Source organism: Dipodomys ordii, unplaced genomic scaffold, assembly GCF_000151885.1.
Source record: "Dipodomys ordii isolate 6190 unplaced genomic scaffold, Dord_2.0 Scaffold37, whole genome shotgun sequence".
NCBI lineage: Eukaryota > Metazoa > Chordata > Mammalia > Rodentia > Heteromyidae > Dipodomys > Dipodomys ordii.
In genome coordinates, this window is record NW_012267253.1 from 3,904,144 (window position 1) to 3,921,503 (window position 17,360).

General features: G+C 37.9%; 1 protein-coding gene across 1 annotated transcript in view; it reads left to right on the forward strand.

Annotated features, from left to right (window-relative positions):
- The window catches only part of Mta3 (metastasis associated 1 family, member 3), a 146,650-nt gene that overhangs the window by 81,464 nt on the left and 47,826 nt on the right, over window positions 1-17,360 (forward strand). Inside the window, exon 9 of the mRNA XM_013017904.1 lies at window positions 15,022-15,210. Within this exon, the coding sequence (XP_012873358.1) occupies window positions 15,022-15,210 (189 nt within the window). The remainder of the gene's footprint in view (window positions 1-15,021; window positions 15,211-17,360) is intronic.

Genomic DNA, 17,360 nt, shown 5'->3' on the forward strand with positions numbered 1-17,360 from the left:
TTCTTCTTCTTCTTCTTCTTCTTCTTCTTCTTCTTCTTCTTCTTCTTCTTCTTCTTCTTCTTCTTCTTCTTCCTCCTTCTCCTTTTTCTTCCTTTTTAAAAAAATTATTGTAAAGATGCTGTACAGAGGAGTTACAGTTGCATGAGTAAGGCAACGAATACATTACTTGTCAATCATTGTTACCCCTTCTCTTGTTGTCCCACTATCCCTTCCCCCCCACTCCCCCCCACCGCAGCTTACAACCTCCCCGCCCCCCCACAAGTTGTAAAGTTCATTTCCAATATACTGTCCTGTGTGTATGGTTGCAATAAGTCATCCTGTGTCCTTGTTTTAGAATTTTGTTATTCTCCTTCTCTTCCCCAGATTAGACAAATGTATATAAAAGATGAAGGGTACCAAAATCAAGTACAGTGACAGCAGGGGATATGCCATAGGGGGAAGAACATACACAGGAAACCAAAAAAAAATCACGTAGTACATTTAAAACAATAACAACAAAGACTTCTTCCTCCTCCTCCTCCTCTTTTTCTTTTTTTTCCTCTTCCTCCTCCTCCCTACCTCCTCTCCCCCTCCCTCTCCTTTCTCCTCCTTCTCTTCCTCTTTCTTTTTCCTCTTCCTCTTTCTCCCCCTCTCCCCTCTCTCCTCTCCCTTTTCCTTTTTTCTCCCTCATCTTCTTCCTCCTCATCTTCCTCTCCCTCTTCTTCTTGTTCTTCTTGCTTGAATTCAGGATCTGGGATCTGGGCACTGTCCCTGAGCTTTTTTTTGCTTAAGGCTAGCACTCTGCCACTTGAGCCACAGTGCCACTTCTGGCTTTTTTTCTGCTTATGTGGTGCTGAGGAATCGAACCCAGGGCCTCATGAACACAAGGCAAGCACTCTACCACTGAGCCACTTTCCCAGCCCCAATACTTCCCTTTTTATGTTCCTTCTAGGAAGGCACCTTCCTATTTCTCAGTGTTTTATCTCATCTGTTTTGTTTCTTTGGTGTTCAGTAATGTGAAGGTCAGTTTTGTATTCCACACATAATCTTAAATTATTTAATTTTGTAATAATTTGTTAAGCTGAAGAAGACGGAGACACAGGCAATTGTGTGTTGTCACTTCCTTATGCATATATGTATGTATTTTGTGGGTTGTTGCTTTGAATAGCCACTTCCGGTTTTCTGGTGGTTAATTGGAGATAAGAGTCTCACTGACTTTCCTGCCTGAGCTGGCTTTGAGTCTCAATCCTCAGATCTCAGCCTCCTGAGTAGCTAGGATTACAGGCATGAGTCATTGATCCATTGGATCCATTCTTGATTCCTGATGAAGTATTGCGTTTACTCCACCAGATTTCTTTTTATACTCACAAGCTGCTTTATACTAAAATGATTTGGGTAAGACCATTGTCTTTCAATGATAAGGCAGTTATTGAAGAGGTAAGTGCTTTCTTTTGTCTGTTCCATCTAAGTGTCTTTGCTTCCTATTTGAACTGTTCTCTGGTCAGCTTTACTTGAACTCTTAGGATCCAGGGCATTTTGATAAAAATGAGCAGGTGTGGTTGAAAATTGATTAAACTGAAATAGTGAGTTCAGTAGATTGCTTACCAGAAAGAACTTGTGAGCGATTAAAAGATTTTATGTCATTAAATAGAAATAGTTTTATCATTTGGAGAGCCATTTTCTTTTCTTTTTGTGTTTACATTTCTATTCTGATGACGTTAGTACTGTTAGGTTTTTAAAAAGAGGTGGCCGAGTAAGAACAGCAGCACGCACGTGGTATTCAGGTAAGGAGTAGGTTTATTCATCGTTCTGGCTGGCACCAGGCCATCTTGATCCTCCATGAGGTGGGGAAAGGCCTGGGAAAGAGAGCTGGGAGAGCTGGGAAAGAGCAAGAGCTGGGAAAGAGAGAAAAAAGAGCTAGAAAAGAGAGAGCAGAGAGAGCTAGAAAAGAGCAGCGAGAGGGTGTCTGGGCCTGCGCTAGGCCTTATGTAGGGTATGGGCGGAAAAGGGTGTGGGTGGCCACATCAAATTCAGATGTGACCTCAGCGGATGCAGATGTGACCTCTTCCAGGTGTCCCAGTTGCCTAGGTAACACAGGTGCTGGGTGGAGACTTTGCTGCGAGGAGGGTGGAGTCTGCTGGCCATCCAGGAGCGGACCTTACAAGTACCTTTCTGGCTCTAAGGGCCTCCAGTAGCAAAGGGATAGGCCATGGTTGAGGCACGGCAGGAAGCTTTTCATGGGTGATGTTGCATTGGCTTTTACTAAAAGAGTTCTAGCATGATTTTAGCATTTTGACTCTAACATTTGCTGGTCCACAATACCTTATGCCTCTTGTCATATCACCAGTAATATTTTGGGAGCAAGTAATTTGCATATTACTTGTTCTAACTTCATTTTGAGGTCTCTTATGAGTATAGCTGAACTGCAGATGTCAAATACTACTAATGTAAGATTTATAATCATTAAAAATATTGAAGCTTTCGAGGCTTCATAGAGTTCACCCTTTTAAATTAAAATACAAAGTATATTTTTGTATGTATGCAATGAGAGAAAAATCAATTTTCAATACCACCTTAACTCCCTACCCTCTAGTCTGCAGGATCAAAATTCAAGGGAAGAGAATCATGAAGAAATTAGTAAGTAGGATAATCATGCCTTGCTCAGTGACAAGATTAGACCCTGGAAAATCTGGTGTTAAGCCATTTTGTCATTGTGTGGACATCATAGACTTTACTTAGACAAATAGGAAGTCTGATTTCACTGGGAAACATATAATTCTGGGACCACTGTTATCATATGGCATGTGTGCATTGGCTGAGAAATCATTGTGCTGTGTCTGATTGTTACTACTTGTGGTATTGACCAAGACAAAGCCTGGCCCCAGGTCCTGAGGAGCAGACCTAGGCTAGACTAGACAGGACTAGAAATCTAGGTTTCTTAATGGCAAGTTTGATTCTGAGAAAGGTCAGACTGCGTTGATTTAGTACATTGGAAATCACATACTGGAACACTGTAATTCCTATAGTCAGTCTTTTAAAAATATAACTCTAATTTTACTATCTCCTTCCTTATGTTCTTTTACTTGCATTTAGTATAAAAACCCAGACTACAGTTCATAGGTCTACAGTGTTTACATGGTCTCTCTCCACCCCTTGGCTCATACACTATCCTCTAGACTCAAGCTAGGCTGTCTCCTTCTGATTTCATAGTCTACATCATCCTATAAGACCTTCGTGTATTCTTTATTGATTATCTCTCAACCCCTGCTAGTAATTCTGTTTTTCTAAGTCTTTGATAATCCATCTGACTATGGCAAGTCATTCTGTGTGCTTAAGTAAAGAACCATATACTTTCCTACTTGCTATCATTTTGTGATTATCTGCTTCATGTCTTCCTTTCCTTACCCACATAACAGCTTGTGACATCATTAGTTTAGTGACTGTTGAACTATTGAACTAGTGAACTATTAAAACCCTCAGCATCAAACAGTGCATAGCACTTAGAAGTGTTCACTACATATTTGGGACTAAATTAGTTTATTTCTGAGATACAGGTTCTTCTTTTCTTACTGTTTTTGTTTTGCTATTATACGGGTGGTACTTTGGGCTTCATGATTGCTAGGCAGGCCCTCTACTGCTAAGCTACTCTTGCAGCCCTTTTAGGCACAGTTTATTTTTGAGAGAGGATATTGCTTCCTGTCCTGGCATCTGCGCAGTCCACCTATTGATGCTATCAAACAGTTGTATACCACTGTGTTCTACCATGGGTCAAGAAGGGATTTCGTGAACTTTTTCTTTTCTTTTCCTTTCTTCTTCTTCTTCTTTTTTTTTTTTGGCCTAGGCGGTCCCTAAATTGCAATCTTTCTGATCTCATCCTCCCAAGTAGCTAAGATTACAGTTATGAGTCACTAGAACCCTTTTGAGACACAGGTTTTTATTAGAATATATCATTGGAGTATATTGGCTCCACAACTTTGTTTTACTTGTTTAGTAATTGGCTACAGTCCAAACCAAGGTCTCATACATGCTCAACATTCTACCTGAGCCACAGCCCCTACCCTTACTTTAGTAAATCTTTTATTGTCAGTATCACAACACTAAGAATGATGCATATATGTTTTATTGTGGTGGTTTTATATACTTAGGAAAGTGCTCTATCCCAGAGCCACATCTCCAGCCCAGAGTTATATGCATTTGAATCTGATTTTGTTGTTAAGGTTGAACATCATGATTTGAAAATCTATATAATGCAAAGTGCGCCAAAATCTAATGTGACTCTAAAAGTAGAAATCCTATACCATGAAACTTGTGAAACTGTCTCATGAACAAAATTGTTAAAAGTATTATATAAAATTACCTTCAAGCCTTTTATTTTAAGATACAAATTTTAAACATAAATGCATTTTGTTTTTAGACTTGGGTCCCATACCCAAGAAAATGTGATTTTATGTGTGTGTGTGTGTGTGTGTGTATAATTTTTAAAAATAAAAATCCTTAGCCCACATTAGTGGTTTACACCTATAATCCTATCTATTCAGAAGTCTGAGATCTGGAGGTGTGCAGTTTGAAGCCAACCCAAGCAGAAAAATTAATGAGCCTTGATCTCAAAAATAACCAGCAAAAGCTAGGGTGGTAGTGTGGCTTAGGTAGTAATGCACCTGCAAGCCACAGCAAGATAAGCCAAAATGTAAGGCCCTGGGTTCAAACCCTGCTACTGGAAAAAAAATCATAATCTAAAACAGTTTTAACCACTTCTGATACTGGTAAAGCCTGTAACGCCTAAACTGTACACATCTGAAGAATGAGCTGTAGATTTAAGTATGAAACTCTAAATAAAAATTTGTAATAAGATACACTTAACATAAAATATACTATTTTAATTATTTTAAATTAGTTCTTTGCTATTAGGCAGAGCATGTTGTTGTGTAATCACCACAACCATTCATCTCTAGAACTACACCTTCTCAAACTGAACTCTAATTAAACTTTAATTAATTCTGCCCTCCCCCCTCCCATTCCTGCCTGCAGCCCTGGCAGTTGCCATTCTACTGTTTCTACAGATTTTTTATTCTAGTATCTCATGTAAGTGGATCCCTTTAGCATTTATCCTTCTGTCATTGGCTTTGTTAAAATTGTTGTACCACATATCAGAATTTCCTCCTTTCTTTTTTAATGCTGAATAATGGTTCATTGTATATGTGTCATCTATCAATGAGCACTTGAGTTACTTCTATCTTTGGCTATAATTTGTAATGTTACTGTGAACAAAGATGTACAAATGGATATGATTTTGTGATTACATAATTTTTATTTTCCTGTAGATCTGTAGCTTACAATTCATATAGCCTTGTGCAGTTTACTTAGTCTATGAGTGTCTAGTTTCCTCATCTACTATGCTGTGGCTGTCCAAGTTGGTGGGAAGACAACTGATTCACTTGACAGTTTATACATCTTCATTTAAGATAGTGTTCACAAACATCATCAAGTAAGCCCAAAAGGCTCTTGAGACCCCATACTGAGAGAAAAAGCAGGTAGTAACCCCAGGCCCTGAATAAGACTTCAGCAACATATTTTCAGGTTCTGTACAATTGTGCCTCTCAGTTCCTATGAGACATCAAATTGTGAATGAAGTGAAATAAAACTTGCAAGGATTTAGAGCAGTGTCTGGCATAGCATCAGTCAATGAATGTAGTTGTTATTGTTGAGAAAGTTCATAACAAGGATGTATTTGTCTTTTTTATAACCTAATCTTTGTGGAATCTTTATTAGTATCTAAAATGTTGTTTGTTAATGCCAGAATTAGTATCCTTAAAACATATTACTAAGTTTAAATAAGTTTGATCATGCCTTTTAATATAATTGTTACAAAGAAGTTACTGTAGGATTTAAGGTGATTGAGTAAAAGTGTTTCCTTTGAGATGACAATTTTTCCCTTGAAATAAGCCATACTAAGTACAAAAAAAAATCGATCAAGAATAACTTATGGCAGAGTGCTTGTAAAATTTTGCTATGTCTTAAGGTTCAATTCTAAGCTACTGGAAAAAAAAGATTTCAGAAAAAAGTTTTCCTGAGAAATTGATTATTTCATCAATACTATATTAGTCAGCTGTTGACTCTTTGTAGAAAGTTAGCCATTAATCATGCACTTATTTTTTATTTGTGAGTCCTGCTGAAAGTGTACATGTCATTTAAGGCCTTAAGGGTACTTGGAATTTGAGGACAGCTAACTTTTGAGTGGCATTTAAGATATCAACTTACATCAGAAATGTGGCCCCCAAAATGAGCAATATGATATTGATAAATTAAGAATTCCTATAAATTCGGCTAAAACTTACTATACTATTCATATCTCCAAATTGTAGATTAGAATTAGTACTAGTGGATTACCAATTGAATAGTAAGTATGGAATAGAAGTTTTCCTTCTGCTAAATGCACCTTTAAGGCAATGGTGTTCTATGCTAGGCACACTTCTTGTCTGCTGACCCATTACAGATGACTACTCTAGTCCTCCTAGGAGAGTTGTTTGTATGTGTAATGGGCTGTTTGTCCATATTTAAAAAAAAATTTAAGGGGGGAGTGACACTGTTCAAAAGGAAATTACTCATTATCTGATTAATGTAACTGTAACACCATATTTACAATACAATTTTAAAAATTAAAAAAATAACACACAGGACAGCATATTGGAAATGAACTTTACAACTTCAGTGGGAGGGGGTGGAGTGGGGGAGGAGGGAAGGGATAGTGGGACAACAACAAGGGAAGGGGTAACAATGATCAACAAGTAATGTACTCATTGCCTTACTTATGTGACTGTAACTCCTCTGTACAGCATCTTTACAATAAAATTTAAAGAAATAATAAAAAAAGGAAAAAATTAAATGTAAGTCAGTAGCTGTTTGGGGGCAATACCGCCTTTCTTTATATACTACTTTTTCTTCCATAAATTCAACACTAGTATGGATAGGAAGGAATCCTTAGAAAGTCACTATATTTGAACTTGAGAAAAATGTAATGAAGGGTTGGGAAGGTGGCTCAGTGGTAAAGCTCTTGCCTTGCATGCCTGAGGCCCTGGGTTCGATTCCTCAGCACCACATAAGCAAAAAGAAAAAAGCTGGAAGTGGCTCTGTGGCTCAAGTGGTAGAGTGCTAGCCTTGAGCTGAAGAGCTGAGGGACAGCGCCCAGGCCCAGAGTTCAGGCCCACGACCGGATCCCCCCCCCAAAAAAAAAATGTAATGAAAATGGTTTAAAAACTTTGTCTTTACAAATGAATGTTCAAGAAAGCTTGTGATAAGCCAGGTGCTGGTGGCTCACACCTGTAATCCTAGCTACTCAGGAGGCTGAAATCTGGGGATTGTGGTTCAAAGCCAGCCCAGGCAGGAAAGTCTATGACACTCTTCCAATTACAGAAAAAAAACAATATGGCACTGTGGCTCAAAGTGGTAAAGTACTAGCTTTGACCAAAAAGAGTCCAGGGTCAGCATCCAGGCCTAGAGTTCAAGCCCCACAACTGACAAAAAATAAATAAAAACAACAACTGGAAATAGAGCTGTGACTTAAGTGGTAGAGTTAGCCTTGAGTGAAAAAGCTCAGGGATAGCAACCAAATCCAGAGGTAAAGTCCCAGGATGGGGAAGGAAAAGGAGGGGGAGGGGAAGCTTTGTACATTTTGCTTTATTATTTTTTTCTCTATTGTTTAGGGATTAAAAAGAAAATTGAATGTAAAGGTCGAATTGTGTTTTATTTGCAGTTCCAGAATCAAGTGACAAATCTTTATATAAAATAGAATAAAATAGATGTGTAGAGGAAATTGGCTTTATCAGTAGTAAAGGTAAATATAGCAGAAACCAGGAAGAAGAAGTAGATTTGGGTTAGTCATGATGGTATATATCTATAATCCCACCTATTTGGGAGGTAGCAATCAAGAAAATTGAGGTTTGAGAACAGTCTTGGTAAGAAATTAGTGAAGTGCCCCCATCTAAAGAAGAAAGCCAGGTGTAGTGGTGAGTACCTGTCATCAGCCTATGACAGAGGTCCAAATGGCAAGAATGTAGTCCAGGCCTAGACAAAAGCTTGAAATCCTATCCTAAAGCAAAAAAAAAAAAAGGACTGGAATCATGGCTCAATTGGTATTAAACATAGGGCTCAGTATTCAGCCTGCCCACCTGACCCCACCCTCTCCCCCAGTACTCCACCATCACCATCACCTTAAAAAGGAAGTACATGGGCTGGGAAGGTGGCTCAGTGGTAGAGCGCTTGCCTTGCATGCTCAAGGCCCTGGGTTCGATTCCTCAGCACCACATAAGCAAACAGAAAAAAAGCCGGAAGTGGCACTGTGGCTCAAGTGGTAGAGTACTAGCCTTCAGCTGAAGAGCTGAGGGACAGCGCCCAGGCCCAGAGTTCAGGCCCCACGACTGGACCCAAAAAAAAAAGGAAGTACATTATTCATTTCAAAGCCATGTTCCCTGTTGGATTAAAAAAATTCCAAATTGGGCCTTGCTGATTGTTAGTGTGCATTTCTTGTTAAGTTTGATTGTGTGGCACTTAGCAGAGGTTGAAGTTTGATTGTGTGGCACTTAGCAGAGGTGGTGTACTCTGATTTGTTGGTGTCTAGTGTAGGAGCTCAGTTCAAAATACAAAATGGCCTCCCATAACTTCACTGTACTATTTCCCAAGTTTGAGAGTTAAGTTTCAAAATGATGTCCCCTACTGTTCAACATTTGAAACGTTGTTTGAAAAGAATAACTATTATTTCCTGTATTACCACAGGACACTTGTCACAGATTCAGGCAATTAACATTGTTATCATAGTTTAAAGTTGTTTAGTTTATTAATTGTCCCGGTAATAATACTCTTTAGAGCAAAAAGAAAAAACAGACAAAGTTCTGGGCCAAGATCTTCTTGCAAATAGCTTATACTATTTAGTTGTCTTCATAATCTCCTTTACAAAGAAAGTTGATGAGCATGGCATTTTATCATACCTTTCTTTTCATTAGGTTTCTAAAATAATTTTTAAAATAATTTTAAATTTTTAAAAAAATAATTTAAAAATGACTATTTTCTTTATCATATGTTTTCTATTTACTTTATTTTCTTTATTTTCTTCCATCTACATTTTCTTCTCTCCCTACCCCCAAGCTTTTGTGCTTAATGGCTAGCACTCTACCACTTACGCCACAGCTTCATTTCTGGCTCTTTGCCCTGACTCACTTCAAACCTCAATCCTCAGATCTCAGCTTCCTGGAGTAGCTAGGATTAAAGTCATGAGACATCACTGCCCGAATAACCATGTACTTGTTTTGTTGTTTTTTTTTTCTTGCAGCCCTGGGTCTTAACCTCAAGACCTGGGTTCTGTACCTGAGTCTCTTTGTACTCAAGGCTAGTACTCTACCACTCAAGCCACAGTGCCACTTCAGATTTTTGAGTGGTTAATTTGAGATAAGAGTTTCATGGAGACTTTTCTGGGCAGGCTGGCTTTGAACCTTGATCCTCAGATCTCTTGAGTAGCTTGGATTACACATAAGCCACCAGTGCCTAGCTATCTATTTTTATTTTAGGGTTACTCCTCTAACAGCCTTTTCCCAGCTTGTAAAAAACTATTCTTTTTAAACCAACTCAATTTGGCTTGTCTTCTTTTGTGTTATAAACATTTTAGATTGTAAATGTCTCCTTACCAAGTTGACTGTACCCCATTCATTTGTTTTTATTAGCTTATATTAGTTATACAGAAGGGGATTTCATTTGGTACATTTCCATGCATGTTTACAATGTATTCCAGACAATCTAACCCTCTTTATCATTCCCCCTTCTTCCCCAAAACAATTGCAATAGGTTTCATTCTCTTTTCATAATACAATCTATTTCAACCATATTTAACCTTTTCATCCCTCTTGTTAACCAGCCCCCTCCCACCAGTCCTCACCAGTAGACTGAGCCTGTTTCTCCTTCCTTGTCTTCCCATGTACATTGCAATTGATTTTGATATATAATATTTTCACAGTCATTTCTAAGTATCTCCTAGTTTGCTATATAACTTTTTCTTCAAACTGCGAGCTTATTCCCATAGAAATAACGTTCATAAACGTGAATTATGAGGAAAGGTTGTAGAGTTATATATGCTCTCGATTCTTTTCATGCATTGCAGTATCTTTAGTACTTGAAATATGATTCTTCTCAGTGTTTTATTCTCATTGAAGCAAAATTAAAGTGAATGGTATTTCTTTTTTAATTATAAAATGTTTTCCTTGATCATAGTTGGAAGTTTATTCATGAATTTATATTCACCTTCTGCTCTGAAAAACATTTACATTTAGAACTTTTTAGATAGATTATTTCAAATGTTCTCCTTTGTGCTAGAGTTACAAATATAATGTTTTTGTAAAATTGTCCTTAAGTAAATCAGTGGTTACTATTGAATGTATGTATATATTTATCAGCTTTTGTCACAGTAGTACTATGCAAGACAGGTTGGGTTCCCTGGAAAGCAGATCATGAAAGAAATTTATGAAGTTCCTTTGGGATCAATGCACTTAGAAGACAATAAAAGAAAAGAAAAGGAAAAAAAAATTTGGGGGGTTGGAGGCATGGGTCAGGTGGTAGAGCTCTAGCCAATGAGTAAAAGCATCAGATATCAAGTTGGAGTTCCAGTCTTGGACCCCCACCCCTAAAAAATGCGTGGAAGAGAGGAGGAGGCAGGAGTGGACAACAGGAAAAGTGCATTGGGATGCAGTCTGAATAAAACCCTCAGCTGACTCCACATATATGCCAAGAATTGCTCAAATCAGGACCTTTACATCCCTGCCACATTGAGTGTCAGCTGCTCCAGATCTCCAGATGGAAATATGACCTTGGGTGATGAATCTCTCTTAAATTGAGAAAATTACATAGGAAACCAAGAGATGAGGGTTGTCTGCACAATGCACTTCTAGAAACTGGTTGAGTACATTTTTTATTCTCAAAGGGAAATAAAAGCATACTGCCCAAAAGTGCAGTAGCTTATAACAATAAACTTTAATTTCATTACTAATCTATAGATTGTCTATGATTCGGATAAATTAGACTGGTCTAAGGAAGGGGCCAAATACATCTGCCTCATGTATTTCTCATCCTGTGTGGGTAAAAGTCAGCAGCAGAAGAGGGCAAGGCCTTGTGTACAAGCACATGTCAGGCCTTTGTTATGTCACATATATTAACATGGTCAAGCACAACATGAGTGGAGCAGAAGAATAGCCCCTATAGATATCCCAGGGGAGGAAGGGAGTAGTTGCTGGGCAACAATCTAATTTACCATATTGTGATTCTAGTTAATGAACAAAAGATGAGAATCCTATTGCCAAGTTTTCCTTGTCATTCTCCCTCCTAAAATACTTCTATTTGTCATCCCCATCTGTTATGAATGAGATGAAACATGACAACACCTTCACCACTTTCTGGCAGAAAGAACAGCTTGTGCTGAGTTATGTTTTGTTTTTGTTTTTTTTTTTAAATATAGATTTGAATGGATCTTGCAATGTGTATATGTATCTTTATTGAAAAGATGGTATCTTTTGCTGAGTATTATCTGAAGGGAAGTTAGGGTTATACTTTTAAATTTTATTATTATTATTATTATTATTGTATGCTGGTACTGGGACTTGAACAGGGCCTGGGCACCGTTCCTCAGCTTTCTCACTCAAAGCTAGCACTCTAGCATTTAAGCCGTAGCTCTTCTTCTGTTTGTTTGGATTTTTTTTGCTGGTTAATTGGAGATGAGTCTCACATACTTTCCAACCCTGGCTGGCTTCAAACCATTGTCCTCAGATCTCAACTTCCTGATCAGCTAGGGTTACAGGCATGAACCACTAGCACTCGACTAAAATTTATTTTCTTATTTTAAATTGAGGTATACAGAGAGTGTTGTATATGGAGTGCTAAACTTTGATGCACACTGGCTAAATCTTTCCATACATCCATGTAACCATAACAAGATTGAGCTAAAGATTCCTTTCATGCCCTTGCCAGTTAGTACTTTAACTTTGAATGCCGTTAGTTATTTATTTTCTCAAATTTCCCTATCTCTTTACATTTTTATTCTCTTGGCGATAAACTATGTCATTGGTTATATGACAGATTTTTGTGCCCTTTCATTTTTCCTCACTTAGCCTTATTTTCTTTATTTGATAGAAACTATGCTCAGGTTTTGCTTAGAGTTCTAAAGAATAGAGTATATATAAAATCTATTCATGAAAAAAACTTCTGTGTCATCAGAAAGGTGACATTAATATGCATTTCTAGCAAATAATGTGATCCTGTTTCTTTTGTGAAATTGGTTGATTTTTAACAGAATTAGAGCTGTCCCCTAGAAATAACACAGTGCATATAGCTGGGGTGTTTTCTGTTCATACTGGCAGTATGCAGTCTTTTGTGGGCTATGTTTTATTTCTTTTTAAAATTATTTTGTCCTGATAATAGGTCTTGAACTCAGGCTAGCTTTCCCTCTGGAGTCACACTTCCAGTTCCTTTTTTTTTTTTCTTCTGGTCCTGGGACCTGAACTCTGGGCTTAAGCACTGTCTGTAAGCTTTTGTGCTCAATGCTAGTGCTCTACCACTTGAGCCACTTATGGCTTTTTGTGTTTAATTGGAGATAAAGAGTCTCACAGATTTTCCTGCCTAGGCTAGCTTCAAACTTTGATCCTCAGATCTCAGCTTCCTGAGTAGCAAGGATTACAGATAAGCACCCAGCTGCTTCTTCTTCTTCTTCTTTTTTTTTTTTTTTGGTCTAGTCTTTTCTTGTGCTGCCTAAGCTGATCTTGTATTCATGGGCTCACCTTAGTGCATCATTGTGCCTTGAATAGCCTGTGGTTTCAGTGTGAGCTTTGGAGACTTCTGGTAGTTTGTTTTAAATCACCTGTGTGATTTACTTCTGTGACTTTTAGTTTCAGAACACCATTTTTTTTATAAAACTTACTTTGTCTCAAATTTCAGCATCACATTTAATATGTATACTTTTTTGGAGGAGCTGCTGCCGATTGGACCTTGTACAAATTTGCCTTGTGCAAACCAAGCAAGTTCTCTGTCACTGAGCTACCCCCTAGCCATTATGCAATTACTGGCTTTTGGATACCTTTTAATCTTTTTGTTTTATTATCAGTTGTAAGTTTAAGAAGTTATACAGTACTGGTTTATGGACTGTATTGTTAATTAAAGAGATCCATAAATGCTATTGATCTTTTTACTTGTCTAGGTCAGTTATTCAGATATAATAATTATTTAGTTTCAAAGATAATGTAAAGCTTACAGAAGTGTATACAACAGTTAGACTTCAGAATCTATTTAGTGAGGTTAGCTAGAAAAGCAGAGTTTAGTTGTTCCTGAAATTTTGCAGAGCATAAGCAAGGAGTCAAGATCAATTACAGTGTTTTTGTAACTCTTCTATTGAATTTACTGCTCCATGTCTGTGACACATACATCAAAATACAATACTGGGCAGTGGCCCTAACAGTAATTAGAACTAGGAAATTGAGGGCTTCAAATTCTAACCATTAGGCTGCTAAGGAGCTTCAAAATTAAGAAATTAATAATGAAAGCCCTCTTTGATTTTTGTGGAATCCAATAATTTGTTTTAAGTGAGATATCAATCCCTGTTAATTACTGTATACCAAATAGTGTTCTAAATATTATATTCATATCTGTAAACAAATTCATTTTATTTCCTTATTCAGTGTTTTGATTAATCACAGCATAGGTAAATATACTTTTAGCATAACTATCAATAACTTTTACCAGATATTAGTTGGTATTTGATTTTATGTTACACTTTTGTACCAAAGAGAATTTTCCACAGTCTCCTGCTGTATATTTAAGAATCACATGGAATGTTTTAAGAGGCTTGTTAAGTGAAGAATCCTTATCTGTGATGTTCTTTTTATAAAAGGTGTAAGCCTTGGCACTCAGGTGTTACAAAGTCCAGGTGGAGGGGAGGATGCAAAGAGAACTAGTTCTCACTTGAACAAGGGTTGGATCAACTTGCCAACCAAGCTGTGTGCTTATGGGCACACATTGGAGCTGATTGTCTTGTTTTTCTGCTAGCATACAAGTATGTAAATACATGTTAGGAAAGAATCTCTCCCTGTCTGGTATAAAAACCCTTAAAAATTATTCAAAATGTGGAAGTGTTCTATTCATTGCTCTGATTAGAGGTAAGTACCCCTTTTTAGTGGTGCTGGAAATCAAACCCAGGGCCTCACAACTGCATCACAAGCACTTCACCACTGAGTTACATCCTTCAACCTTGAAAAATGCTTTCTAAGTAAACTATACATGATGTACTAATTTTATTTTGTAATCTGTCTTTCCTACTCATGACATTCTTCCTTGAAATAAATAGAAACCCACACTGGTCTAGCTGTTTGAAACAAACCTGGTCATCTGTTCTTAGTCTACAGAATCTTAAACATGTTAGCATTTTAACATGGTTTTGTCATTTTGTTTGTTTTATCTGTTAAACACAGATATGTAATTTTGTTTTCTCTTAATGACCGCACTCCATTCCATTGTTTTCTTTCTATCTCTTGTTCTAAATACATTATTCTTTTAACCTAATCCTACTGTAATTTTTCCTGATACAAAGTCTATTTTTCCTGGTTATGGAAGCCTGTGCCAACTTGATGCAATAACCGAAGTGACTTTGGTATTTTTAACCAGAAGGTTGGTGAGATTAATTTTGTTCTCAGTTTAATACTTTTGAATGTTGTAAACTGGGCATAGTGGGTATAGCCTCTCATCCCCGCTATGCAGTAAGCATAAATAGGATCAGGGCTCAGATCAATCTAAGCATAAACCAAAAGACCCTATTCCAAACGTAAAGTAGAAAGGGCTACAGGAAGGGCTTAAGTATAAGATATCTCCTAGCAAGGACAGCCCTGAGTTTAAACTTCAGGACGACAGATATACTAAGTGTATTGTTTTGTTAAAATATGTCTGCATTTTAGTGCTTTTATTCCTAATGATGTAGCATGAGTGCACATCCAGTTGATGTTTTCTATCTACTTTGTTTTTCTCTAGTTTCATGCTATGGACACATTGTATAAACATGGCTACGATCTGAGTAGTGCAATTAGTGTCTTAGTGCCACTTGGAGGACCAGTCTTATGCAGAGATGAAATGGAAGAATGGTCAGCTTCTGAAGCTAGTTTATTTGAAGAAGCACTGGAAAAGTATGGCAAAGACTTCAATGACATACGTCAAGACTTTGTAAGTAGAAAGTTGTGAATGAATGGAAATGTAGCAATGGGAGTGTTTTACCTGTTTTAGAAATCTGATAAACCTTATAGTATACATTTAGCCAAGACTATGATACAGGATTTTTTTTAAATTTTATTTGGTGCCAGAGTCTTTAACATGTACTTTACTAAGCTTCAACAGCAGCATGATATAGTAAGTTTTATCTACTCTCAGTAGAATAGAGGCCAGTTTGTTGTTTTGGTTTTAGTTTTGATTCCAGTCCTGGAACTTGAACTCAGGGCCTGAGCACTGTCCCTGAGCTTTTCTGCTTAAGGCTAACATTCTACTGTTTGAGCCACAGCTCTACTTCCAGGTTTTTGGTAATTTATTAGAGATAAGAGTCTCATAGAGTTTCCTCCCTAGGCTGGCTTTGAACCCCAATCCTCAGATCTTGGCCTCCTGAGTGGCTAAGATTACGGCATGAGCCACCAGTGCCCAGCAGAAGGCCAATTTTATAAAGTAAGAAATTAATATTTGTTCTGAGCAGTAATTGTAAAATCCAGGGTCATTCTCATCTGTTTGGTCTGTTGCCATGTATTATATGTATTCTGTCCCCGCCATTTGAGCAGTGGTGGATAAGAGGTGATCTAAACAATTACAGGCTTCAAAGGCTTCACTTTTGCTTTCTCTCCTTTCACCCTTCTGGAAGTGTGGGTAGCCCACTAGGCCTCACTCCAGCAATGAGATCCTCCTGCCTCAGCCTTCTGAAAGCTGGAATTACTGACATGTACTTCAGATCCTTACCTATGCTTGATAGGGAGCCTGGAATATGAAGGTTCCTCCCAGTGTATCTGTCCTTGCCTCTGCAGGCCTTGCATTACACAGATCTTGCTGAACTATTTGTTTCTGAGTCATTTTGTGCCTACCACTTTTATTCTAGCAAAAAGGGGTGTCTTATGTACCATCTTCAGTATCCCTCCTTAGTTCAGTTCTTAAGTTTGGTCTTATCCACCTATATTTAATGGGCAAAAATGAGTTACAAGTGTTTTTTAGGCATTGTAGTTAGGCAAGTGAACTAATAATAAGTGGGAAGTTAGGCAGGGCATAATTTAAAACAGCAGAATACATTTAATTAAGCTAATTTATTACTTTCTGTTAAAAGACTACCAGAACCTCTTGGAGGGCCAGTGATCCAAGATGAGATGTGCCACAGCAGGAGCAGTGAAGCCAGGATTTTAGCCTAGCACTGCAGTGGCACCATTGCAGCAGATACCGCACCACAGCATATGCTGCCTCTAACATCAGTGTGGTTACACAGTGCCACACACCTAGGGTCTGTTCATAGAGTGCTCTACTTCTTACCAGTTTTCATTTGCTAGCTAATACTTCTGATGATAATTGAAAGAGCCCATCTTTTATTCAACTCAAAGTAGTAAAGCAGATGTTCACCGTAATAATATTTTGTCTTCTAAAAGGATCTTCCTTCTTTATTAGGCTTCAGGATTGCTACTACATGAGGCTGAAACACTGCAGTATAATTGTGGTAGATGCTAGTGTACTATGCAAGACCACTACCACACTCAGAAGCCTGTAAGTGATGGTTGAAGGAGAAGTGGTAATGCATCAGGAGTAGGTACACTGGGATACTCCAGTGTGGTAGCCTTCATCACCTACCACTTCTCCTTAATAAAGAAAATAGTGGTGGACTGGGAATGTGATTTAGTTGTAGAGTGTTTGCCTTACATGCATGAAGCCCTAGGTTTGATTCCTCAGTACCACATAAACAGAAAAAGCCAGAAGTGGTGATGTGGCTCAAGTGGCAGAGTGCTAGTCTTGAGCAAAAGAAGCTCAGAACGTGAGTTCAAGCCTCAGGACTGGTAAAAGAAAAAGAAGGAGGAGGCAGTGGAGGAAGAGGAAGAAGAAAAAGTGGTGGTGGTGGTGGGCACAGCTAATTGGATCCTTACAGTTCATGAAAAAGTTCAATTTACATGATCAGTTGGTTTCCAACTTCAGATATTCAGGTAAATTCATACCAGCCTCTATTTCTTAAGAATAGAAGGCTTGCTTAAAACCCCGAGAGGACTATGCCATGATGATTCTATCAGGTCTTGGTAAAGGCTCCTTAAACACCACTTTTCAGTTAACTCCACCAGTTGAACACACTGGATTAAAAAAAAGAA